General features: G+C 36.4%; 1 protein-coding gene across 1 annotated transcript in view; it reads right to left on the bottom strand.

Moving 5' to 3' along the window:
• Positions 1-1311: 1311 nt before the first annotated feature.
• LOC128989371 (WD repeat-containing protein 81-like) overlaps positions 1312-20026 on the bottom strand; it is a 38348-nt gene continuing 19633 nt past the window's right edge. Inside the window, exons 17-33 of the mRNA XM_054411259.1 lie at positions 17628-17876; positions 16738-16883; positions 16011-16201; positions 15053-15269; positions 14598-14770; positions 12849-13078; positions 11290-11386; positions 10281-10449; positions 9120-9220; positions 8627-8700; positions 7301-7502; positions 6278-6496; positions 5866-5940; positions 4958-5107; positions 3687-3793; positions 2728-2893; positions 1312-1840 (exon numbers count right to left, since the gene is read on the bottom strand). Coding sequence (XP_054267234.1) covers positions 1775-1840; positions 2728-2893; positions 3687-3793; positions 4958-5107; positions 5866-5940; positions 6278-6496; positions 7301-7502; positions 8627-8700; positions 9120-9220; positions 10281-10449; positions 11290-11386; positions 12849-13078; positions 14598-14770; positions 15053-15269; positions 16011-16201; positions 16738-16883; positions 17628-17876 — 2632 coding nt within the window. The 3' untranslated portion in view covers positions 1312-1774. The remainder of the gene's footprint in view (positions 1841-2727; positions 2894-3686; positions 3794-4957; positions 5108-5865; positions 5941-6277; positions 6497-7300; positions 7503-8626; positions 8701-9119; positions 9221-10280; positions 10450-11289; positions 11387-12848; positions 13079-14597; positions 14771-15052; positions 15270-16010; positions 16202-16737; positions 16884-17627; positions 17877-20026) is intronic.

Raw genomic sequence — 20026 nt, 5'->3', positions numbered from 1 at the left:
TACCGTCTTGTGAGTTAACTTTATAAGCGTAAAATATATGTTTTGAGGGTTATTAGATGTATCTTTTATTTACTTTCCGTAAATGTAATAACATGAACAATGCTGAACAAAAAGTTATTTAATTAAAAAAAAAATTACCTTAAGTAACACTTAAGCTAATTTTTTTTTAATTGCCTCTTGGCACAATAAATGTATGTGCAAAGTTTGGTTTCCATAGTGTGAATAATCCTTGAGATATAAATATGTTTTATAAAAAATACATAATGGCAGGTAACGGCTAAACAAAATTTTTTTCGACCTGTGTTTACAGAACTTTTTTGTTTGGATTGATGACTACAGGAGAGAGGGAAAACACAAGAATTAACTACAAAATGACAATTAATTTATTGGTATAAAAATATTTAAATTCAGTTATATTGAACATAAGGAACAAAACGCTCTTAAATATATATCACATATTATAACCTAAAGCTAGTATAATACATTGAATAATTCCTAGTGATTAGTGAATCATGAAATGGACTAGAAGAGTTTATAAAATCACATGTCTAACTAGTAAAAAAGCAAATTATTTTCTGATTTGAAATAATTCACCAAAGCATTAATTTAAACTTCAACAACAATGTTGGTAACCCCTACAATCTGAGAAATGATTTGGTTTTCCACGAGGCTTTCTTTTAAGGTGGTCAATTTAGAGGACATTTCAAAACATAAGGACTGCAACGTTGTGTGTGAAAAATTTTTTTAAACAAAAATAAAATGTTTCCTACAGGTACCTAACAATGTACATGTTCTCTCACTGATTTGAGAAAGCAAAGTGGCCAATTTGCTCATCAGTGAGACAATGTTAACATTGTCTCACTCTAATTACTTTGTCTCACTCACTCCAGATTTGCAACGTGAAGGCACGAAATAATGACCGCGTAGCATGCAGGCAAGGTCGTATGCGCGCGAAATACGTTGGCAGCTCTGGCTGTAAATCGGCTGGTCAGCTGTTGTACTTTTGTATCATTAAATGTCATATTAAAAGTTCATTTCAGTGTAAAAATATGTCACGTTTCTTTATCAATTTATTTGTTTTATGGTAACTGTAGGAAAAATATAATGTGCAACTCGAGTGCAAAGTGCAATTGCCTCACCCGAGAAACCATTCCCCACTCGCCTACGGCTTGTGAGTAAGTATTTCTCTCGAGTGAGTCTATTGCTCCCTTTGCTCAATAGTGCACAAATAACTATTTATTTAATTCATTACATTAATTTACCACAATGGCGGGGGGGGGGGGGGGGGTAACAATATGATTTCCCCCCCCCCGGCCACAATTTCATTGATTTTCAAGATCCCACCAATTTTTCAAGTGACAATCGTGATGTTCATAATTTCTCCTCGGTCGCAGGTGATGATGATGTCCCCCTTATCCGTCAAGATGTTCATGTTTTCACCGTGATCATAGATGACGGTGATGATATCCCTATGATTGTGGGAGGTGTTCACAATTTCTTAACGGTCGCGGGTGATGATGATGATGATGATGATGATGTCCCCGTGATCGTGGTAGACGCTCATAATTTTTCACAGGAGATGATTACGATTTTGCCAAGATCGCGGCAAGTTTCACATGTAGGGCAGGGCCCAATTGGTGTCTTGGCCTAGGGCCACAGCTACTCTAAAGGAAGACGGTATTTTACTGACAAGTGATGGATAATGTCTGCCACAACTATGAGTATGTAGCGACAATATGTACAGACAACCTTTGGGGGTAATGAAAGACTAGTTCTAACAGATGAGTGTGATGTTGCCAGTGTCCGCTCCTAGCAAGAGGAGTCTGTTTAGTGGAAGTACCTGTAACAAACATAACAAATTAACCCTCAAGTCTGTACCGCCAAGGTGGGTGAATCTTTATTACAAATTTGGCAAAAATATTTAAATTGTTGTGGATTGCCTAGGATCAAACCCAACCCTCTCGTACCAAGTGCCAAAAATCGAGCCACCTCACTAGCAACACACCTAAACCTCCATATTGTTATTAGTGTGAGCAAAAACTGAATTAGGATAAAAGTACATTAGAAATTATTTGGAGTAAACAACTCGTTAATACCTGACTGTGTGGATTGTTAAGCTCGCCTTCCGGGCAGAAATGTTTTTATGTGAGTCACATGAGTTGTAATGTTTTCATACAAGTTTATGTGTCACGTTTACCTTTGAGGTGTGTTTCACATGAAATATGAGTTTGCCTCAAAGACATCAATTTTAACATTTTACCTTCAGTCTTTTATTTCCTCACATTTACTTTAAAAATAAAAATGTTAATAACTAAAGCTGCAATATAGATAGATGAAGAAGTAACTAAGTGGTTTTCAATGTTCATTTCTTGTTCATATTGGCCCATATAACTGACTTAGTCATTTTAATTTCATAGTCAATGTTAACTCATTCACTACAAGGTTGAACATGGTTCTATACATTCACTGCATAAAATTACACAAGACTTTTTGTAGAGAAGTATGACTGAGAGCACAGAATAAATTCCTAACCCAGAACTACCCCTTCTGTCGCTTACTGGTTGGGCTAGGCCAACTAAAGTCACTCAACAGAGTTGCTATTAGCAGATCATATTATACAAGTGAAATTAATACTTTTTCCAAAGTAGGAATGCTAGATCGTCGTGAGAACACTAGCAGATTCAATCCCAACATTTTCATTGGCTCAGTGAGACTACCGAGTTATACCTGGAGGGTGGTGAGGACTCCTCGGAAGCTGTCTGATCGTAGCCGAGAGGAGGAGAAGGTAGCGGCAGGATCCAAGGAGCTGTGGACCCCGACTCTGTTAGCCGTTGTACCAGACACCAGCTGGCCTCCGTACAGATCCACACAGTGTACTGGCTCTGTAGGGCCCCTGTGTCACAACTTTTGGTGAAAAAAAATACTTTCGGAAAAAAATAGTTTGCTTACTTTTTTATCTTCTTGTGGAAACATTCATTGTGTTTGCCCAATCTTTAATTTTACTGATTATTATTTTCTTTCTAGATCTCTTAATTTTAGCTATTAGTATTCTATTGGGTTTTCTTTAGTAATTTTCCAGCTTTGCTTTAGCTCGGTTCACATACTTTTGTTACATATTAGGTACCTACTTTTTCAACTTATGCCAGATTAAATTCCGTATTCTGAAAAGTAGACAAATTTTGATTTAAAAAATAATTGTGATTTACACGACAAATTTTATTTTATTTTTCGATATTTTCAAACACTTTGTATTGAATCCCTTGAAAAGAAATTTGTTTTAAACGTTTTTAATATTTATTTTCACAGCTCAATTAATACAAAATTAGTAGCCTATTATTACAGTATTGGTCGGGAAAGATACTACAGTATTGATGGTTGGGAAATGGTTTTAAATTTTGCAGTCTATTAATTGTAATGGAATTTTGGTTTTTGTTACCTAACTTTTAAAAATGCGCTAATTATTAAGGGCAAATTTCAGTAACATTTATTTTTTATACAGAATTCTATTAGTGAAGACATGGTCTTGCTTAAGTTTTTATTCAAATACACAATAATACCTGTACAGTCATACGCAATATAAACTTAACTTACCAACATCTTTTTCATACAATTTTTACATACATGTTAAAAATCAAATTCCTTTTTCAAACCTATTCTAGTTTTTGAATAGATCTATTTAAACTTACTTGATGTTGAACTTGAGTTTCCCTTCGCTAGGGTTCCACACAGAGACAGCCTGGTCCAGAGAAGAGCTGACTAATGTAGTGTCACTAGCTGCCACCAGCTGCAGCACCTGCATGATAATATAGTGTTAGTGTTCTAAAGGGTTACTAAATGTGTGTTAATAAAGGTTTCTTTATAGGATGAATATCGGGTGTTTGTTTAACGCAAGCTAAATTACAAGTACAGAGATTTAAATGTTTAGAGACAAAACAAGCTCATAAGTTGGCAGCACTGATAGCTTCACTTCTTTGCCGATCAGCAGATAAGCATTTTTAGCTTGTAGTTTATACGGTTTAGTGTTTTTCTCAATATTTTGGTAATTAGACTCAACATGGTGTTTTTGTAAGCTCAATGAGTATGTCTATAGAAAAATACATTGAAGGTAAAAGTAAATGATTTGTCTTATGCCGGGAAGAGTAAGCAATTGAGTTTTCAAGTGAAATTTCAGTAGGCTTTCTTAAAAATAAATCAACTAAGTTATAGGTTTTTTTATGTATTTTTTTATGTCCCATCTTTACATCTTAGGATGCTAGTACTAGCCCGAAACCGTTTTAAACATTACTTCAGACTAGTCCTAGTGGGTCGCGGCATTATCACATTGATAAAATCCATTGGTGATTGGCGGGATTTTAGCCCGGGACCTTGAGCTCCGAAGCTCCGAGCTCTACCACTAGTCCAGCTTGCTCTCCAACTATAGGTTGTACAAACTATAAATATCAGTTGTGCGATTGATTTTTCTATGCATGTAGTACATATCAATCTTAAACATAGGTTACATTTAGAGAAAAACATGTTGAATCTTATTCACGATAAATTTCCAACACTTAGCTGTGTAGACAATGCATCCATGGATATCAGCTGATCGGTAATAAAGTAGATGAGGTAATGAGGGTAGGTAGAGGAAGCAGGGCTACCAACCTCAGCTTCTTTTGTCTCTACACACTACAACAGTTACTTTCTGTGTTTCTGTACTTGTAATTTGGGTTGTGTTTAGAAATAAAACCACTATGTAAAAGGAGACAATCAGGAGAGTTTAAATCCATAAGAATTAATGTCATATTTTCAAAACAACAATTTCTGAATAAATGAAATCCTACATCCACATGGGGTTAAGATGTCTGTTTCTCTCAACAGTCAATGTTACAATTGAGTAAAATGCCTAAACAACATACTTTGGTTTATCCACTTTTACTTACAGTCTTTTAAACAACTGAGGACTACATTATTGACTGACCTCTCCGTCGTGACCTCGCCAGGCCGCCAGTATCATTCCTGTCCTCAAGTCTATGACAGTGAGCAGACCCGATGCCTGACCCAGGGCTACCCAGGATGCACTAGGAGACACTGCGATGCATCTTACCAGCCCTGCAGAGGTGGATACTACCTGCGGGAGCAGATGAGAGAACTATACACAAGGCAGGCTGAAGTTTAAAAAAAATCCATAGGTAAACAAGTAAAAAGATGCAGTTAATTAACATTATTGGGGATGTGACAATTCTCCCTAGCACTAATTCTTGTACATTCGTATCTGTATCAAAAACCGATCATCAAGAGTCAATACCAATACCAATAACCGACATGTCAGCAAAGATGCAATTACAAAAGTGCAAAAGGCTATTGCCTAGATTGTAAGTGACAAGATGTTTCCGTGATCGCAGGAGAAAATGATGTGCACGTGACCGTGGGAGATATTAAGGATATGGCTGTGGTCCCAGAAGACGATGACGATGTTCCTGTGACCATTGGAAGTGTTAAATATTTTACTGTGACAATGATAATGTCTACATGACTAAGGGAGTTGGATTTGGCCTTGATCATGAAAGTCATGAATGATATTCAGGGTTTGTTATGATTTGTGATTGCAGAAGACAATGATGTCCACAAGGTTGGGGGAGATAATCAGAATTTGGCCACAATCGTGGAAGACAATGATGATCACGGTACCGCAAGAGTTATTCAGAGATTTGCTGCAATCGCTTTAGATGATGATGAATGTTTCAATGACCGATGCAGATATTCAAGATTTGGCAGCTATCGCCAAAGATAAAGAAGATGCCTTACTACCACGGCAGATGATGGTACTGCCACAAGCTCGGCTTAGTTGAAAATCTAGACTGAAAGAACGTACACAAAGTCACCTACCTTGAGCTCATTGACGTAACCACCAACTCTAGTGTCCAACGTTCTCAAAGTAGGATCTGTAGTTGCTGCCAAGACCTGCACGACAAAATAGGTGAATTGGTATGATGAACATATAAAAATAACACTTTAAATGTCCACATACATAGTACACGCTGACTAGATTTGGTTTTGAAATGTATTATTTGTGGTATACAGTAGCTGTGACACAATAGTTTATTTTGATTGGAGAATTACGGTAGTTATAAAACATGGTTTTCATAAAACTATAATTGGGTTTTTGTAGGCTAAGCAATAAATTTGTACTGCAACAAATTCAGGTAAAACTGAGGTGTATCAATTATGTGTAATGAGTAATTAACATGGAAGTCTTATTTCTTTAGTTAACATTTTTATATATTAAAAATAGCCACACCTGATGACTAGGTGCAGGTAGAGAGCGCAGAGTGTTGACAGGAGGGGACCTAGATGGGTCTGTGTGAGCCAGAACTCTCCCTACATACGGATCCCAAACATGTACAGTAGAGTCACATGACACAGCCAACCTGGCCGCTTCACAGAAACAGACAGACAACACGGACTTGCGATGTCCAGTGTACGTCCACTGGGCTGGCACTACGGTGCTTCCATCTCCCTGCAAAAGTGTACGACAAGATGGTTATAAAGCTTTATGTAAAATCGTGTATTCTAACACAAGCTATGTCGATGTGTTTGATTGGTTGCAAAATTCATCTTGAAATCCAGCAGTGGGATTTATCTGAAAGTTTGTTTGAGAATAGGAGCTTTTTTCCTGGGGCTAGAAAATCTATTGGTAGAAGCCACTGTGTACTAAAAGTTGGTACTTTGTCAAAAAACTCTTTAGGAAATTGAAAGATTTTACTTTTAGACTTAGGAGTGTCTATTTAGTTACAGAATAGCAATGATGTAAACAAAATAATCGTGAGGCATGCTTTAAACCCAAGTAAGCATACTAAAAATAAAAATACAGTTGAGAAGACGGCTTTGAGCAAAAACTACACTGAGACTACATTACTGAGCAGTGAGCATTATGATAAATACCACTGTTCAAAAATAAAGAGTATACTACTACGAGCAAAACTTAATCCCAAGTACCAAAAGTATCTAGAAATGTTTTTTTTTTCAAACTTTGTGTATCAAAACCAACATTTAAATGAATGAACTATATATTCTAAACTCAATAAGAGCAATCTGTTTGTAAAGTTTTTCCTCAAAATTCACTAATCCAGTAAAAGAGTCATTCTGAAAGTTTGAGGTTATAGACTTTTGAGCTAAAAAATCTTTTCAAACAGCCACTTTTTCAAAAAAATTTCTAAGAACTTTTCAAGAAATTTTTTTCTACAAATTAAATTGCTCTATCCTCATACACTAACTACAATATATAAGCTTACGAAATATATTTTCACTGTGAGTGCCTCACCATGCTGCGGATGGACCAGACTTTGACAGTCTTGTCGCGTGAGGCAGACAAGAAGCTGTTCTCGTTGTCCAGCACAGTCAGCGCTCGGACACTGTTACAATGGCCACTGAAGCTTAGTAATTTGATCTGCTTGATATCCAGCAAGGACGAAGTGTTGCCAACCTCATTCTGCCAATAGCTCAGCCAGTTACCCCTCAAATGCCTACAATGTAACAGCTACAAATTAGTAACTTTCAACTTACCTACAACAATGTTAATGGATGAAGAAGAGAGAATCAAGAAGTGGGATGTTTTGGGTTGCAGAATTGTATACACAAAAGTCAAACGTGATAATATAATTAATGATTAATATAATAGCAAAGGATCTAAATCTTTCAAATATGGAAAATAATCAGATGGTACAATTTAAGGATGTAACATGGAGCACAAGGGCCTAGGTTTTTAGGATTTTTAGAGCATAGCAGGCTTACCTGAATGGGATAGTGTCCAAACTGGCACAAAAACACAAAACGTTACATTATATACACACAAAATTAAAATATTTTTTTATGTCACTGACAGCATTTTTGACATCTTAACATCTTGACCATATTGAACAGGAACACACTCTCTTCTCTAAGAAAACGCTCTCTTCCTTAGTTGAAAATGCTGTCAGTGACAGTGAAATATTTTAATTTTGTGAGGATATTGTGTAAAGTTTTGTGTTTTGTGCCAGTTTGGACTGTTTCCCATTTAGGCCTTGGCCTTCTATGCTCTCAAAAAATCCTAAAGATGATGAAATCTGTTCCGTTAATATTTCAGAAATAGATTTTTATTCTAGCCTACAAAAAAAAAAAAAAAAAAAAAAAAACAACATCAAATCAGATCGGCTTTGATAAATGGGTGGGCCTAGGGGCGCAAAAGGTTTAGGTTTGTTGGGGGCACAAGGAGGAGAAAAATTCCCCCACAAGGTAGGTGGAGAGGGGTGCATTCATCTCTCGGGCCCTTAGTGCATCACATGCAAACCACGGGCCTTCATCAAATAACCTCCCAATCAAGATTATTAATGTGTTAAGGTGTTGGATGTAGATTGACAATATTTTTTTATAAGCAACCAATCTTCAGGAATTAATTTAAACATGTACATATTAATGTTATCAAACAATTCTTTTTATTATTTCTCAACTTTTAGTTGGTTTTGACAATAAGGTAAAAACAATTCAATCAATCAAAAAATATCAATCAATCAATATAAAAAAAATTCCAATTAAATTCCTACCATTATCTAAATTCTAAATGACTATTCTTGCAGTATCAGTTTTAATGATTCAACAATAGAGCACTTACCTGGTGTTGTTATCAGTCCTGTGCAAATTATCAGCTGTGTCTTCAGGTCCTGGGTTAGGACTGGGTACAGGCTCCTGGAAATGTCAACTATTATGAGGGAATAGAAAAGGTTGGTTGTTTAATGCATTAGATATATTGCACCTTAAACTGATGTTCAATCGTTGTAACCTTATAAAAAAATGACTCTATATCACAAAAAATATGTTTGCTTGAAAAGCTTAATACCACCCAAGTTATGAGCGATTAAAAAATAAAATGCTTCAAAGTTGAAATACTCGTTTTATTACATAAACTGATACAAAACAAGCCTCACAGTGGCTATATTAGAAAACTATAACCAGGAAATATCTTTCAAATAACAAACATAAAAGTTGAAACTGACTTCTTAAGTTCTCAACTCAAATTTTTATTTAAGCTCTCAATTTTTAGCCATCCTGAGCTCTTAAAATAATTGATTTTTCCAAATTGACCAGAAACGTTGATAGATACTAACATGTAAGTCAATCCTGTTGCCGATGACGACGACGTTAGTTCCAAAACTTCCAACAGAGTCTTCCACATAATCCTCTCCAACTCGATCAATCAGCTGGGGATCTAGCGAGGGAAAACATTTGACTTCAGAATATCAACAAGTTTAAGTTTTCCTTTCCTCATATTTACTAAAAATTCTAAAAATTTGAGAACAAAGACTGCTATATTATTGCCTATTGGGTTATGTAACAGCATAGCTTGGTTTTAATTTATAAATTTGTTCCTTTAAAGCTTTTGAAACAGTTGTTCTGATTTTGTGCTGGAAACCCAGTCCAGCCACCAAACCATTTTTTTCCATTGCACCATGTGGAAAAGAGGGTAAATGAGGTAGTTGAAGGAATGTAAAAACAATTTTCAAATGTGATCAAATTACACAAGCATACACAAGAGAAGGTTTTGTTATGATACTTGAAATTTCAATATTTTGAGGTTTGGGGCTTCAAGGTTTAATCATGGAACCCCTTTTAAGCTGCCCTTGGTGTGAGTAATGTCAGAACGGTTAAAGTTTAGAGAACATCCTCAATCTCCATGGCTTAGGAGAAGGAGTTGCACAAAGAGCATCCTTTGAAGCTTAATAGATTTTTACAATGTGAATGGCAGCAGGTTTGAGGGTTTAGAGATTGCAAGTCACTGAGGAATTTTTTATTTCTTCCCTGAGATTGTATCTATACTTATTTAATACGCAAGCAGTTTTTTTGTGACAATTACTCCTCCGAAACTACTGAACCGATTGTCATGTTTTTGGTGTCATTGGATAGAGCGTAACATGAAGTTGTGCAGGAAACTTTCTTTTTAGGGATATAATTAGAGAGTGAGGCCCTGGAGCCCTTTAAAGTTTTGTATTTCTCCATAAGATTAACATTGGAAACAAAAATGGTTATGAAACTCCAGCTGTTGTCAGAAATCAAAAGTGAGAAGAAGAGCATATTATGTTAATTGTAAACAGTCAATAAGTTTGCTAATTTAACAGTTTGCTACAAACATTTGCTGACTTGGTTGAAATTTGATTTAAAATGACACCTGTAATACTTAGCAATTGCTTGAATTCGAGCAACAGGGACACTAGTTATAAAACATTACCCTTTGAGAAACAAAAAAAAAGTGTTCAGAAGACGGATATTACCAGAGATATGACTATGGCTGAGACGGTGCTCTTCACACAACTGTCTGATAAACGAGTGATTTTTGAGTGATTGCTCCATCAATGACTCTCCAAAGAAGCTGGCGAAGGGTCCGTAAGCCCAGTTAGCCAGCTCTGGTGACATAACCGCAGCCAGCTCTTCTAGAGCCTGCTAACAAATAAAATTAAGATATGTTCAGTTATTTGATTTTTTCTAGAACACAAGGTGCTAAAACCTACTAAGAGAGCTTTATCATTAACCATTCATTTAATTTCCTCCTGCCATTGTCAAATGTGTCGCAGCACAACACTAATCAATAAAACACTGTAAAGCATTATTATTTCTCCTTTTATTTATCTTATGTTAAATAAAAAAATATCTTCCAGAAAAATAGGTTCTAGTAGGCCATACACCATTCCACAGTGTTCTTATTAAATTCTTTCTGCCTTCTTTCCCTAAAGCGTTTAAGTACTTTTTCCTTCCTCCATTAATTCCTCTGTAAAAATGCCACAGGCGTGGCCGAAAAAAACACAAAAAAATGGTCTCTTATTTTACTTAGGGTAATAATAAACAAGATATTGACTATTGATTGAGTAAGATGTATTACAGTAGGCATACATTTTGTGAAAATCATGAAACTTGAAATAATGAAATGGAGTTATTACTCAATAGATAGGCCACTTATTTAATACAATCCAAAATATTTTTGTAAACAGACCACAAGATAAAATCAACGGGTTATGTAACCATTTGTTCAATAGCTTAAAATGTTTCTTTTTCAATTGATTATATGTGCACCAACCAATGGCTGGCCAATTCAGTGACAACAGTGGTTTTATTTATTTTTATCATAAAACATTATTTACTTATCCTTTATCTTGCTACCATCTAAGTCTATTATGAAAGGTGCTTATATTTTTCTTCATACATTTTTTTGCAAATCGTGATACAAAACATCCATGCATATTTACAGTAGGTGCATGAAATTCAGTCCAGGAGTCAGTTGCATACCTTGGATCTGTTAGTGTCACCATCAGCTGTACCAGACTTTGGTGGTGAAAATGAACCAACAGGGTCTGCATCTTTAATTTTCATTGGATCCTCAAGTCTGTAATCGCAATAATAGAGGGATTAAAAAATGTAATATAGTAATGGTAAATCATAGTTTTATGCAAGAATTAAGTAAAAACTGAACACAGGTGTTTAAGGAAAATGTTCAGCTTAAATGGGTAGACTCTATGGCATCCAGGTGCTGTTGGATCAAAAAAGTTTATGTATTTGTTCAAAATTATGTTCTAGACATGATCTACATGAATGTGATGGGTCGGTTGTCAAATAACACATACACATGGTTCTGTTTGTCTAGGTGAACAAATTGTACGCCAGAGGTTTTTACATTGTATTTTATTGTAATTTGCTTTGAGTCCTTCATTGGTTTCTTTTAATTTTAAAATGGTAGATGGTACCTAGATATTTTTATAAAATATTATTAACTGTATATTGGTTTAGTACAAACTATCAATTCACGTTTTTATGTTCAGTTTTGCAAAAAATGAGAATAAAAAAGCATTGTTTACAGATCAAATCTTCAGCGTTTATGCACTCATTTTTGGAATTACTTGCAGGATTTTTACAGCCAATATTTTTTGGGACGGGATTTTCATTAATGATGAAAAATATTAGACAACACATAAAGAACATCACTAGCCACCTAGCCTACACATTTCATAAATGTGAAGGTTGTGAATTATAATCAATATTCTACGGCTGAGTAACTATTAAAATTAATTGTGCAGCAATGTCCTTAGCAGACCATTGTCCATAATTATTTTGGGACCAAATTAAAACATAATCAATAAACTATTTTAAAAATTGAGTTTTCCAAAATTTTATAAATATTTGGGGGGGGGGGATGGTTGTTACTTGTCCCAAACTCAAATATTAGTCTCAAAGATCCCTACCAAAAACCAAATGATATTTTGCAATACACACTTTTCTTTTCTAGTAAAATGTAGGTCAGAGAAAGGCAAACCAGTCAACAGCACTATTGTCTTTTCCCTTGAGTCTGTAGTGCTTGGAGCTGCTCATGCAGATGGTGGCCTGGTCAGTGAGTCATATTTCTGGCATTACTATCACTGTGCAATCCACTTTAATTGAAGAAAATTAACAAATATGAATGTATTTTAATCTCCTGTTCATTTTGATACAAAATTTCAGGTGAATCTATGAATTTTTATTGAGTTATGAAATTAGGTATTAGTATGATATTATTACATAGTAAAAGGTAAAAATTCACCGATTTGTCTTTAAATTGGTACCAAAATGAAGAGTAGATTAAAATACATTCATCACATCAGATTTGTATATTTATTCAATTAATTTTATTGCACAGATAGAGCCAGAAGTATGACTCACTGAGCAGGCCACCATCTGCCTGAGCAGCTCCAAGCGCTCATAACAGTCTCAATGGATAAAGACTATTAGTTCGGTCTACTGGTTCGCCTCACTCTGACCTACAATTCACTATTCTCTGATTCCTCCTCGACAATGAGAAAAGCCAAGTAGCTAACCTAGTGTCATCAGTGTGTCCGCGAGCCTTGCTGAAGACAGAGAAGAACTTGGCCATTGTGTGGACCAGCGCAATCTTCTGCTCAGTAGTAGCTCTCAGCATCAACACATGCAGACACTGCACCAGCTTCAGCATGAGTGCTCGGCGCGCCGCCACACCGCCTGGGAACATCTGGCGCAGAGTGGCGCCTAGACGCAGCGCTGGGCTACACACACGCAGCAGGATCACTTCCTAAAACAGAATATGTAAAAAATTAGAGACGTGTCGATACCAAAATGTATCGATTCAAGAGACGGGGTATTTTTAAGTAAAGAAAGATATTATGCAGCAATGACAAAGTTCTAAACTAGCCAATTATTAAGTTCAAACCATTCTAAACTCATTAAATAACCACCACATTAAAGGTTCCAAATTAATATCTAACTAAACTACGAAAATCTAAAAGTAAATGTTATGACTATAACTAGAGATGTGAAAGCTTGATATTTTCAGTCAAGCCAAACTCGAAGTAATATCGTGATCATCTCCCCCGGTGTTGGAGACATCATCGTGTCTTCTGGGATCCCTGCAAGATCCTGAATATCTTTCTCAGTCACGGTAACGTCATCATGGTCTTGCACGGTCGCAAACAAATTCTGAATATAGCTCAGCGGTAACATAAATACAATCATCGTTTCTCGTGGTCACGGAACGTTTTTGTCATCTTCCACGATAGCGACAAAATCATGAACATCTCCATGTCTCAATACCGATACCAACATAACATCCAAGTATCGGTGGTATTGAGAACCGACACATCCCTAATAACAATAAAGTAAGTAAATGGACGTGAAGAAGTGTTTCCAAACTCATTTAAAAGTTAAAAGTTTAAAGAAAAGTGTTATTTGGCTGAGTTTATGGTAGAGATTTTTCATAAGTAACTATTGAAAACTTGGAACGATTAGTCATTGTATGTCCATTGTATCCGACAGAAATAACACAGGTGACATAAACCTAATTTAATTATTCTGACGATTTGGAGGCAAATGCATCATGCAAATAGCAACTAAGTTGTTGTAGCTGTAGCAGCAAGGAGACAAGTTTACTACAGTAGGAGTAGAGTCCCTATAACCCGGACCCTTTTAACTGGACGTCGGTTTAACTGAACTAAACTCAGCACAAGTAACAACTCTTTAACTGGACAATTTTTAATCCAGCACGTTGGTTTAACTGGACTTGATTGACAGGAAAAGGGCGGTAGGCTACTGAAACCACTTTTCTTGTGGAAAAGATTGGAAATGTTACAATAACCATCCCAAAGTGTTTAGTTTTGCAATTTTAATAATAATCATTATTTGCTTGTAGAAGGCTATACATTAGATATTCCTTATTTAATGAGTTTTGGGGAAGTGGGTTTAACCAAAAACCCCTATAATCAGACTAGCTTTGGTCCCGAGTAGTCCGGATAAGAGGGAGTCTACTGTATTGTCAAGTCGCAATTTCTTTCCTTTCAAATCAAGAATCGTTTCAAAATTGTATTTGGCTAATGAGCACCCTGGGACAGCTCACTTAATCTTGCAAAAAAACAAATCTTATTGTTTGGCCAAACTAATGATTATTTAGAAAAAACTTCAAACAGTAAAATAACAGAACAACCTAAAACAGTCGGCAATACCAATACCAAAAATGAAAGTTGAAATGTTGAGTGTGGGGGGGGTATTTAATATCAAAAATCTTATAAAGATAATAGATATATTAGAGACATGTCTACCTGGAACAGCTGATGTAGAGTATTGTCGGAGAGTAGAGGCAAGCAATGAGTGAGAAGTGTCAGATGAGCAACCACAGCCGCCTCTAGACTGGCTGTCAGTTTCTTGGACATTGAGATGACGTCAGCTGTGGCTGGCAAGTACTGAACCACCACAAACTGCTCTCCATAGAGCCCTGAAATGCATGTTAATCATTACATAAGCTTTCAAGCAGTCCCCAGAAGTCTTCATATAGTTTTTTGGTACCAAAGACAATATTTTTCCACCTATTTTAAACTACTTGACCGTCACTATTTGCCAGTAGACTAAGGTGCCTGGGGAAATGACCTATGCAACAACTCCGAACCTTGTAGTGATATAAGACTTTTAAACACAGAAAAATATACTTCAACTACTTGATAAGAAAGTTAACACCCACACAATGTTTAGATTGATTTGCAAGAGATTAAATACTCGCCCACAATATCACTAAGGCACTGGAGTACATTAGCAGCATTCTCGTCTCCCAGCAGTCTGGCGCCGTGTTGCTGAGTACAGCCGTGCTGAGTGTAGCATAGACTCAGCATGCGCAGCAGGTTCCTGCTGAGGAGTGTGGCTGTCAGCACGGGGCCTAGACGATGACTCAGCCACTGTATACTGGCCACCCCCACCTCGGACACCTCCAACAGACAACACTTGGGGTACATAAGACATAAAGCAAGTTCCTGCAGCCAACACATGACATATATAGGAAAGAGTTGATCAAAACCTAACAATTCAGGATTTTTTCAAGTCTGCATGATTGCGCCTGACTTTTCCAATCACTCCGGAGGTTTGTTAATCACTCCGTACATCTGCCGATGCCAGAATCTGTTGACCGCTCTCAACGACTGCTCATCACTCCTGACTTGTCGATCGTTCCTGATTCTGCAGATGGCTACTGACTGACATGTCTGATTGTATCTGACCCTACTATAAAATTGCTAAACAACAGCATATAGAACTATAACATTCAGCTGTATTGGATTTGAATGTCAAGTCTTATCTGTTGTCTCGTTGTCTGGTTGTCTACTATAGGGTTATAACTGTGCAACAACAGCACTAGCAGACAACAGCCATCATAGTTTTGCCAACAAAATACTATGTTTGTTTTGTTTTTTTTTTAGGATAATACCATTACCATCTGAAATATTTTGCTCAGAGCTTTGGTTTCTAATAGTGTCCTGTTAATATATCAGTTATTATTGTTTACTGGTGTTTTACTACCTAACTTTCATCACAAAATAAATGCACTTTTTAACAATTTTTTTTTTCTTCCAACAATTTTTGGTTCAAAGAATGCTGTCTTGTCCTGAACTGAAATTTAGGTCCCAAGTATTCCTACATACAACATAACAAATTCTTGCTGGTTAGTCAGACAACACTTGAGTACCAACCTTGTTGTACTCTGTGGCGGAGGAGGATTGCTGTTGCTGCTCCGTGGAGGTCACAGACTCCCCGTCACTGGGCTCTGACTGGTCTGGAGCTGCTCCGTCCCCGTCGTCTGCATCGTCTGTCTGCAGTTCCAGCAACAATGAGGCAATCTGCTGTTGCTGGTCTGGCTCCTCAGTCTCCAGCACAAACACTTCTGTCAACATATCACAATCGTATCAATCACTGGACAAAATATGTTATTGAAGTTAAAAAGTAATAAAATAGCCTGGAAATATCTACAAAATATACAAAATAAGTCACATCTAGTTAGAAAATATTACATAAGGAAACCAAATACCCATTACGATATTGAAGGTCATAAATAGGTTGAGATTGAGGTTGTTGTTGGTGAAGCCAAATACAAACTAGGTTATTTTTAGGTGATATATTTGGATAGGCTAAGTAAGATTGGATATATTAAACTACTATTTGAATGTAACCAAATTTAAGTATTTAACAGATTGTAAGCTTGCTACAAGCTCACAAATAAACATACAAGGAAGCAGCAATACTTTTTATTTTGATGGATTACAATGAGAATATTGAATGAGTTTTGATAACTATTCTTAGGAATGGAGCACAACTGATGACGATCTATATTTATACATTTTGTAAAAATCATAAAACATCGGTGCTTCTGATAACTTGTCAACAGCTGTAGATGATTTATGTTAGTCACGCTGTACTGACCAGGCTCCTGAGGGTGGGTGTCTGTTTGTTGATGTGAGTCACTCTCTTTCACAAACACTGGTGTCTTCTCTGAATCTGCAGAAGAGTCCTCGTCTAATGGAGACATCACACTGGCACACTCCGTAGCCTCCTCCACCTCACTAACTCTGTCAAACACATACTATACTCAAAACCTTTTACATTCAATATCAACTATCCATTCTATAACAGGACTTATTCTCTAAATTCAAAACACAGTTTAGGTAAAATATTACGAAATTTATTTTATAATGTTGGCAGTTTTATTTTATTCACTAATCTTCAGTTTGAGATTCACAGGAATTTCATCCTACAGAATTTGAAAGTCCATGCATGGATATAAAACATGATTCTGCATCTGTTCATTTTGATATATTGTGTTCAATGTATGTGTTGTATATTTAAACCATTAAAAATCTACTCAAGCAGATTTAATGTATTTCCTCGACTAAAGTGCTGGCAATAGCATCCCGCCAAAACATGTCAAACCTTGGATGTATGATAGAAATAGCTGACAAGAATCGTAAAATCTATATTAGTTAATAGCATTTTCAGGGTTATTACGTTATTAACATCACTGTCATTTCTTACTCTGTTATAAAGTAATAGTAGAGCAAGGGGCTTCAGTCCCCAAGATCTTGGGGTTAAATCCAGCCAAACACCAAATGGAATTTCTCCAAGTGATAATGCCACAACCTTAGTAATGTTAAAACGTTTCTAGGTTAGAACCTAGTGTCCTAGGATGAAAAGGTGAGACTTAAAAATTAACACAACAGTAAAAGCTGTGTTGCCATTTTTATAATAACTGTGATAAAGAGTCAAAGTAGAACATTTATGTAAACTTAAATTGGTTACAAAGTGACCTGACTAACTCATTGTGGTGAGCTGGAAGAAGCAGATCAACATCGTGATATCCTCCGACGGCCTCTACCAGGGGAGTGATGAAATGATCGAGGAACGTCTTGAGTCGGAAACGGACCATAAGCCTCAGCAGGAAGCTGCGATGATACAGCTTGAGTCGCTTCTTGAGCTGAGCCGGAGAACTGAGGGTGTGATCACAGTCGTACAGACGTACCATGGGCTCTAGCAGCACCTTGGTACTGGCCACTGGGCCCAGCGCTCTGTAAAAGCAGACAATTAACTAAACATTGACTATTAAGGTGGGGTTTCCTCGCTGCAAAATTTGGCTGTGTTTCTCTGCACTAACTGAACACAAGTCTTGCAATACAGGCTTTCTGCAAGTGGTCATAATGGGCAAGGAAAACTCAGTGCCTAAGACTTGAACAACGTTCCCGATTCCGTGGACGTATTCCAGTAACTATTACAAAAAGTATTTTTTTTAGCAAATTTGTACGATAAAGAAGTAAGCTTTATTTTTAACCCTTTGTTGGTGTCTTTGATTTTTAAACACAATCAGTGACACACAGAGTTTATTTTTCGGATGTTTAAACATTAGACAAACACTGTTTTTTATACATATAATAATACAAAAATGTTATTAAATTAAAACCATGTATAATCAATAAATTAAAATTGTACATAAGACCAATAAAAACTCTTACTTTAGGCTACATGTTTTTTACATATTCAGCAAACATAAACAACGCAATCATATGTTCAACACATATCATTGTATCATGTGTGTATCATGTTCAACACACAGAGTTTTTCCGGATGTTGAAACATTAGACAAACACTGTTTTTATACATATAATTAGGGGTGGGCGAGTACACGACTGTCGAGTAATTACTCGAGTAGTTGGCAATACTCGACAGTCGAGTCGAGTAGTTAAAGATACTCGTGACTCGAGTCGAGTAGTAGACGTTACGATTTCGTTATTTTCATTGATATTTGACAAATAAATAGTAAGAAAGGAACATGTTTGAGTTTTATTTAATCCCTTAACCCCTTTAAATATTGACATACTAGGCCTACTAATAATCGGCAACCTAGACATCGCTTGCGTCATCCATTTCACTGACAGCGACAGCGCCGACAGCTGAGCTGACACTGGACTGGGCGATGGTGATAGGCAGTGGTGTAGGTGTGCGAGTGCGATGCATCGAATCCCGATTCGATCCAGCATGCATCAAAATCCCGATGCATCGATTACGTCACGATACAGCTCTACTAGTAAAAAGGGATGAGTCGATTATCGTCATCGATACCACCGATACTTGGACATTGGTATCGGTACCAAAACTCGATTGTCAAAAGTCGATACCGACATCCGACAGGGATAAATATTTTATTTTAACATTTATTTACTGTATTAGTGTTGTAATCACGGTTAACAATTTTCATAGCCAACTTAGAAACTATCTAGTTCAAAACAGCGACGGTGCCGGTGACATTGTTTAGCTTCAGCATTGCACAACACAATCTACGAATCTAAATTTCAAGATGTCTGACTCAACTCAAGAGACAACCGGCGCGCGAATGTCCTGCCAACACGAAATTAATTATACTAAACAATGTCTGTATCAATAAGTCAGACATTTAGATGTATTATCTTTATTTTTAGTACAAAATAAATAACCTAAACACGTCGAAATTTTCAGTTTAATAATCCCTGCATTATACGCATCATTAGAAAAATTATATTCAACCATTAAACTTTAACATCGTCGTATGGTTAGGCTTGCTTTATATTGCGCCAAAAAGTAGATCTATATTTTGATCTGTACTATCTACTGATTAAAGAGTTTAGTGAAGTTTTAAGTGCTACTATAACATAATGTATTTATTGAAAAATATTATAAGCCTTAGTCCGTGTCGATTTTGTAATGTTATAACGAATGGTGAATGTTGACAATAAAAGTATGTAACAACAGCTCTCATTGGTCAGGAGGCGTCAGTGCACTACCATGTCAGCCAATCGACTTTCGTGTTTCAATGGAGCAAATGACGATTGCTTTGACATCGTTTAATGTTTTATTGTGGGTGGAAAGGGTATCGATAAATATCGTGATTCGAGATCCGATATGTAGGACGTGTTTGTTTATAAATAATGAGTATTTAAGTATAAAAAACTAGGTTACAGACATGTTCAAAACTTCGATTGTTCCGATCCATTGTTGACACCCCTACACGGAGGTTATAGTGACGTCGTGCATAAGGGCCAGGCAGCAGTGTTTCCATTCGCGGGATTATTATCCCGGAAACGGGATTTTTAGACCTTGAGCGGGATTAAAACGGGATGCGGGATTTTCGGCTGTGACGACTATTTTTATTTTTTCCATTTAATTTTAGAGTAAAACTAACTCAAAT

This window comes from Macrosteles quadrilineatus, unplaced genomic scaffold (assembly GCF_028750875.1).
Source record: "Macrosteles quadrilineatus isolate MER2022 unplaced genomic scaffold, UCM_ALF_1.0 Scaffold_3__2_contigs__length_128488019, whole genome shotgun sequence".
Lineage (NCBI taxonomy): Eukaryota > Metazoa > Arthropoda > Insecta > Hemiptera > Cicadellidae > Macrosteles > Macrosteles quadrilineatus.
The sequence above is the reverse complement of the archived record's forward strand: the minus strand, read 5'-3'. Positions and strand labels throughout refer to the sequence as shown.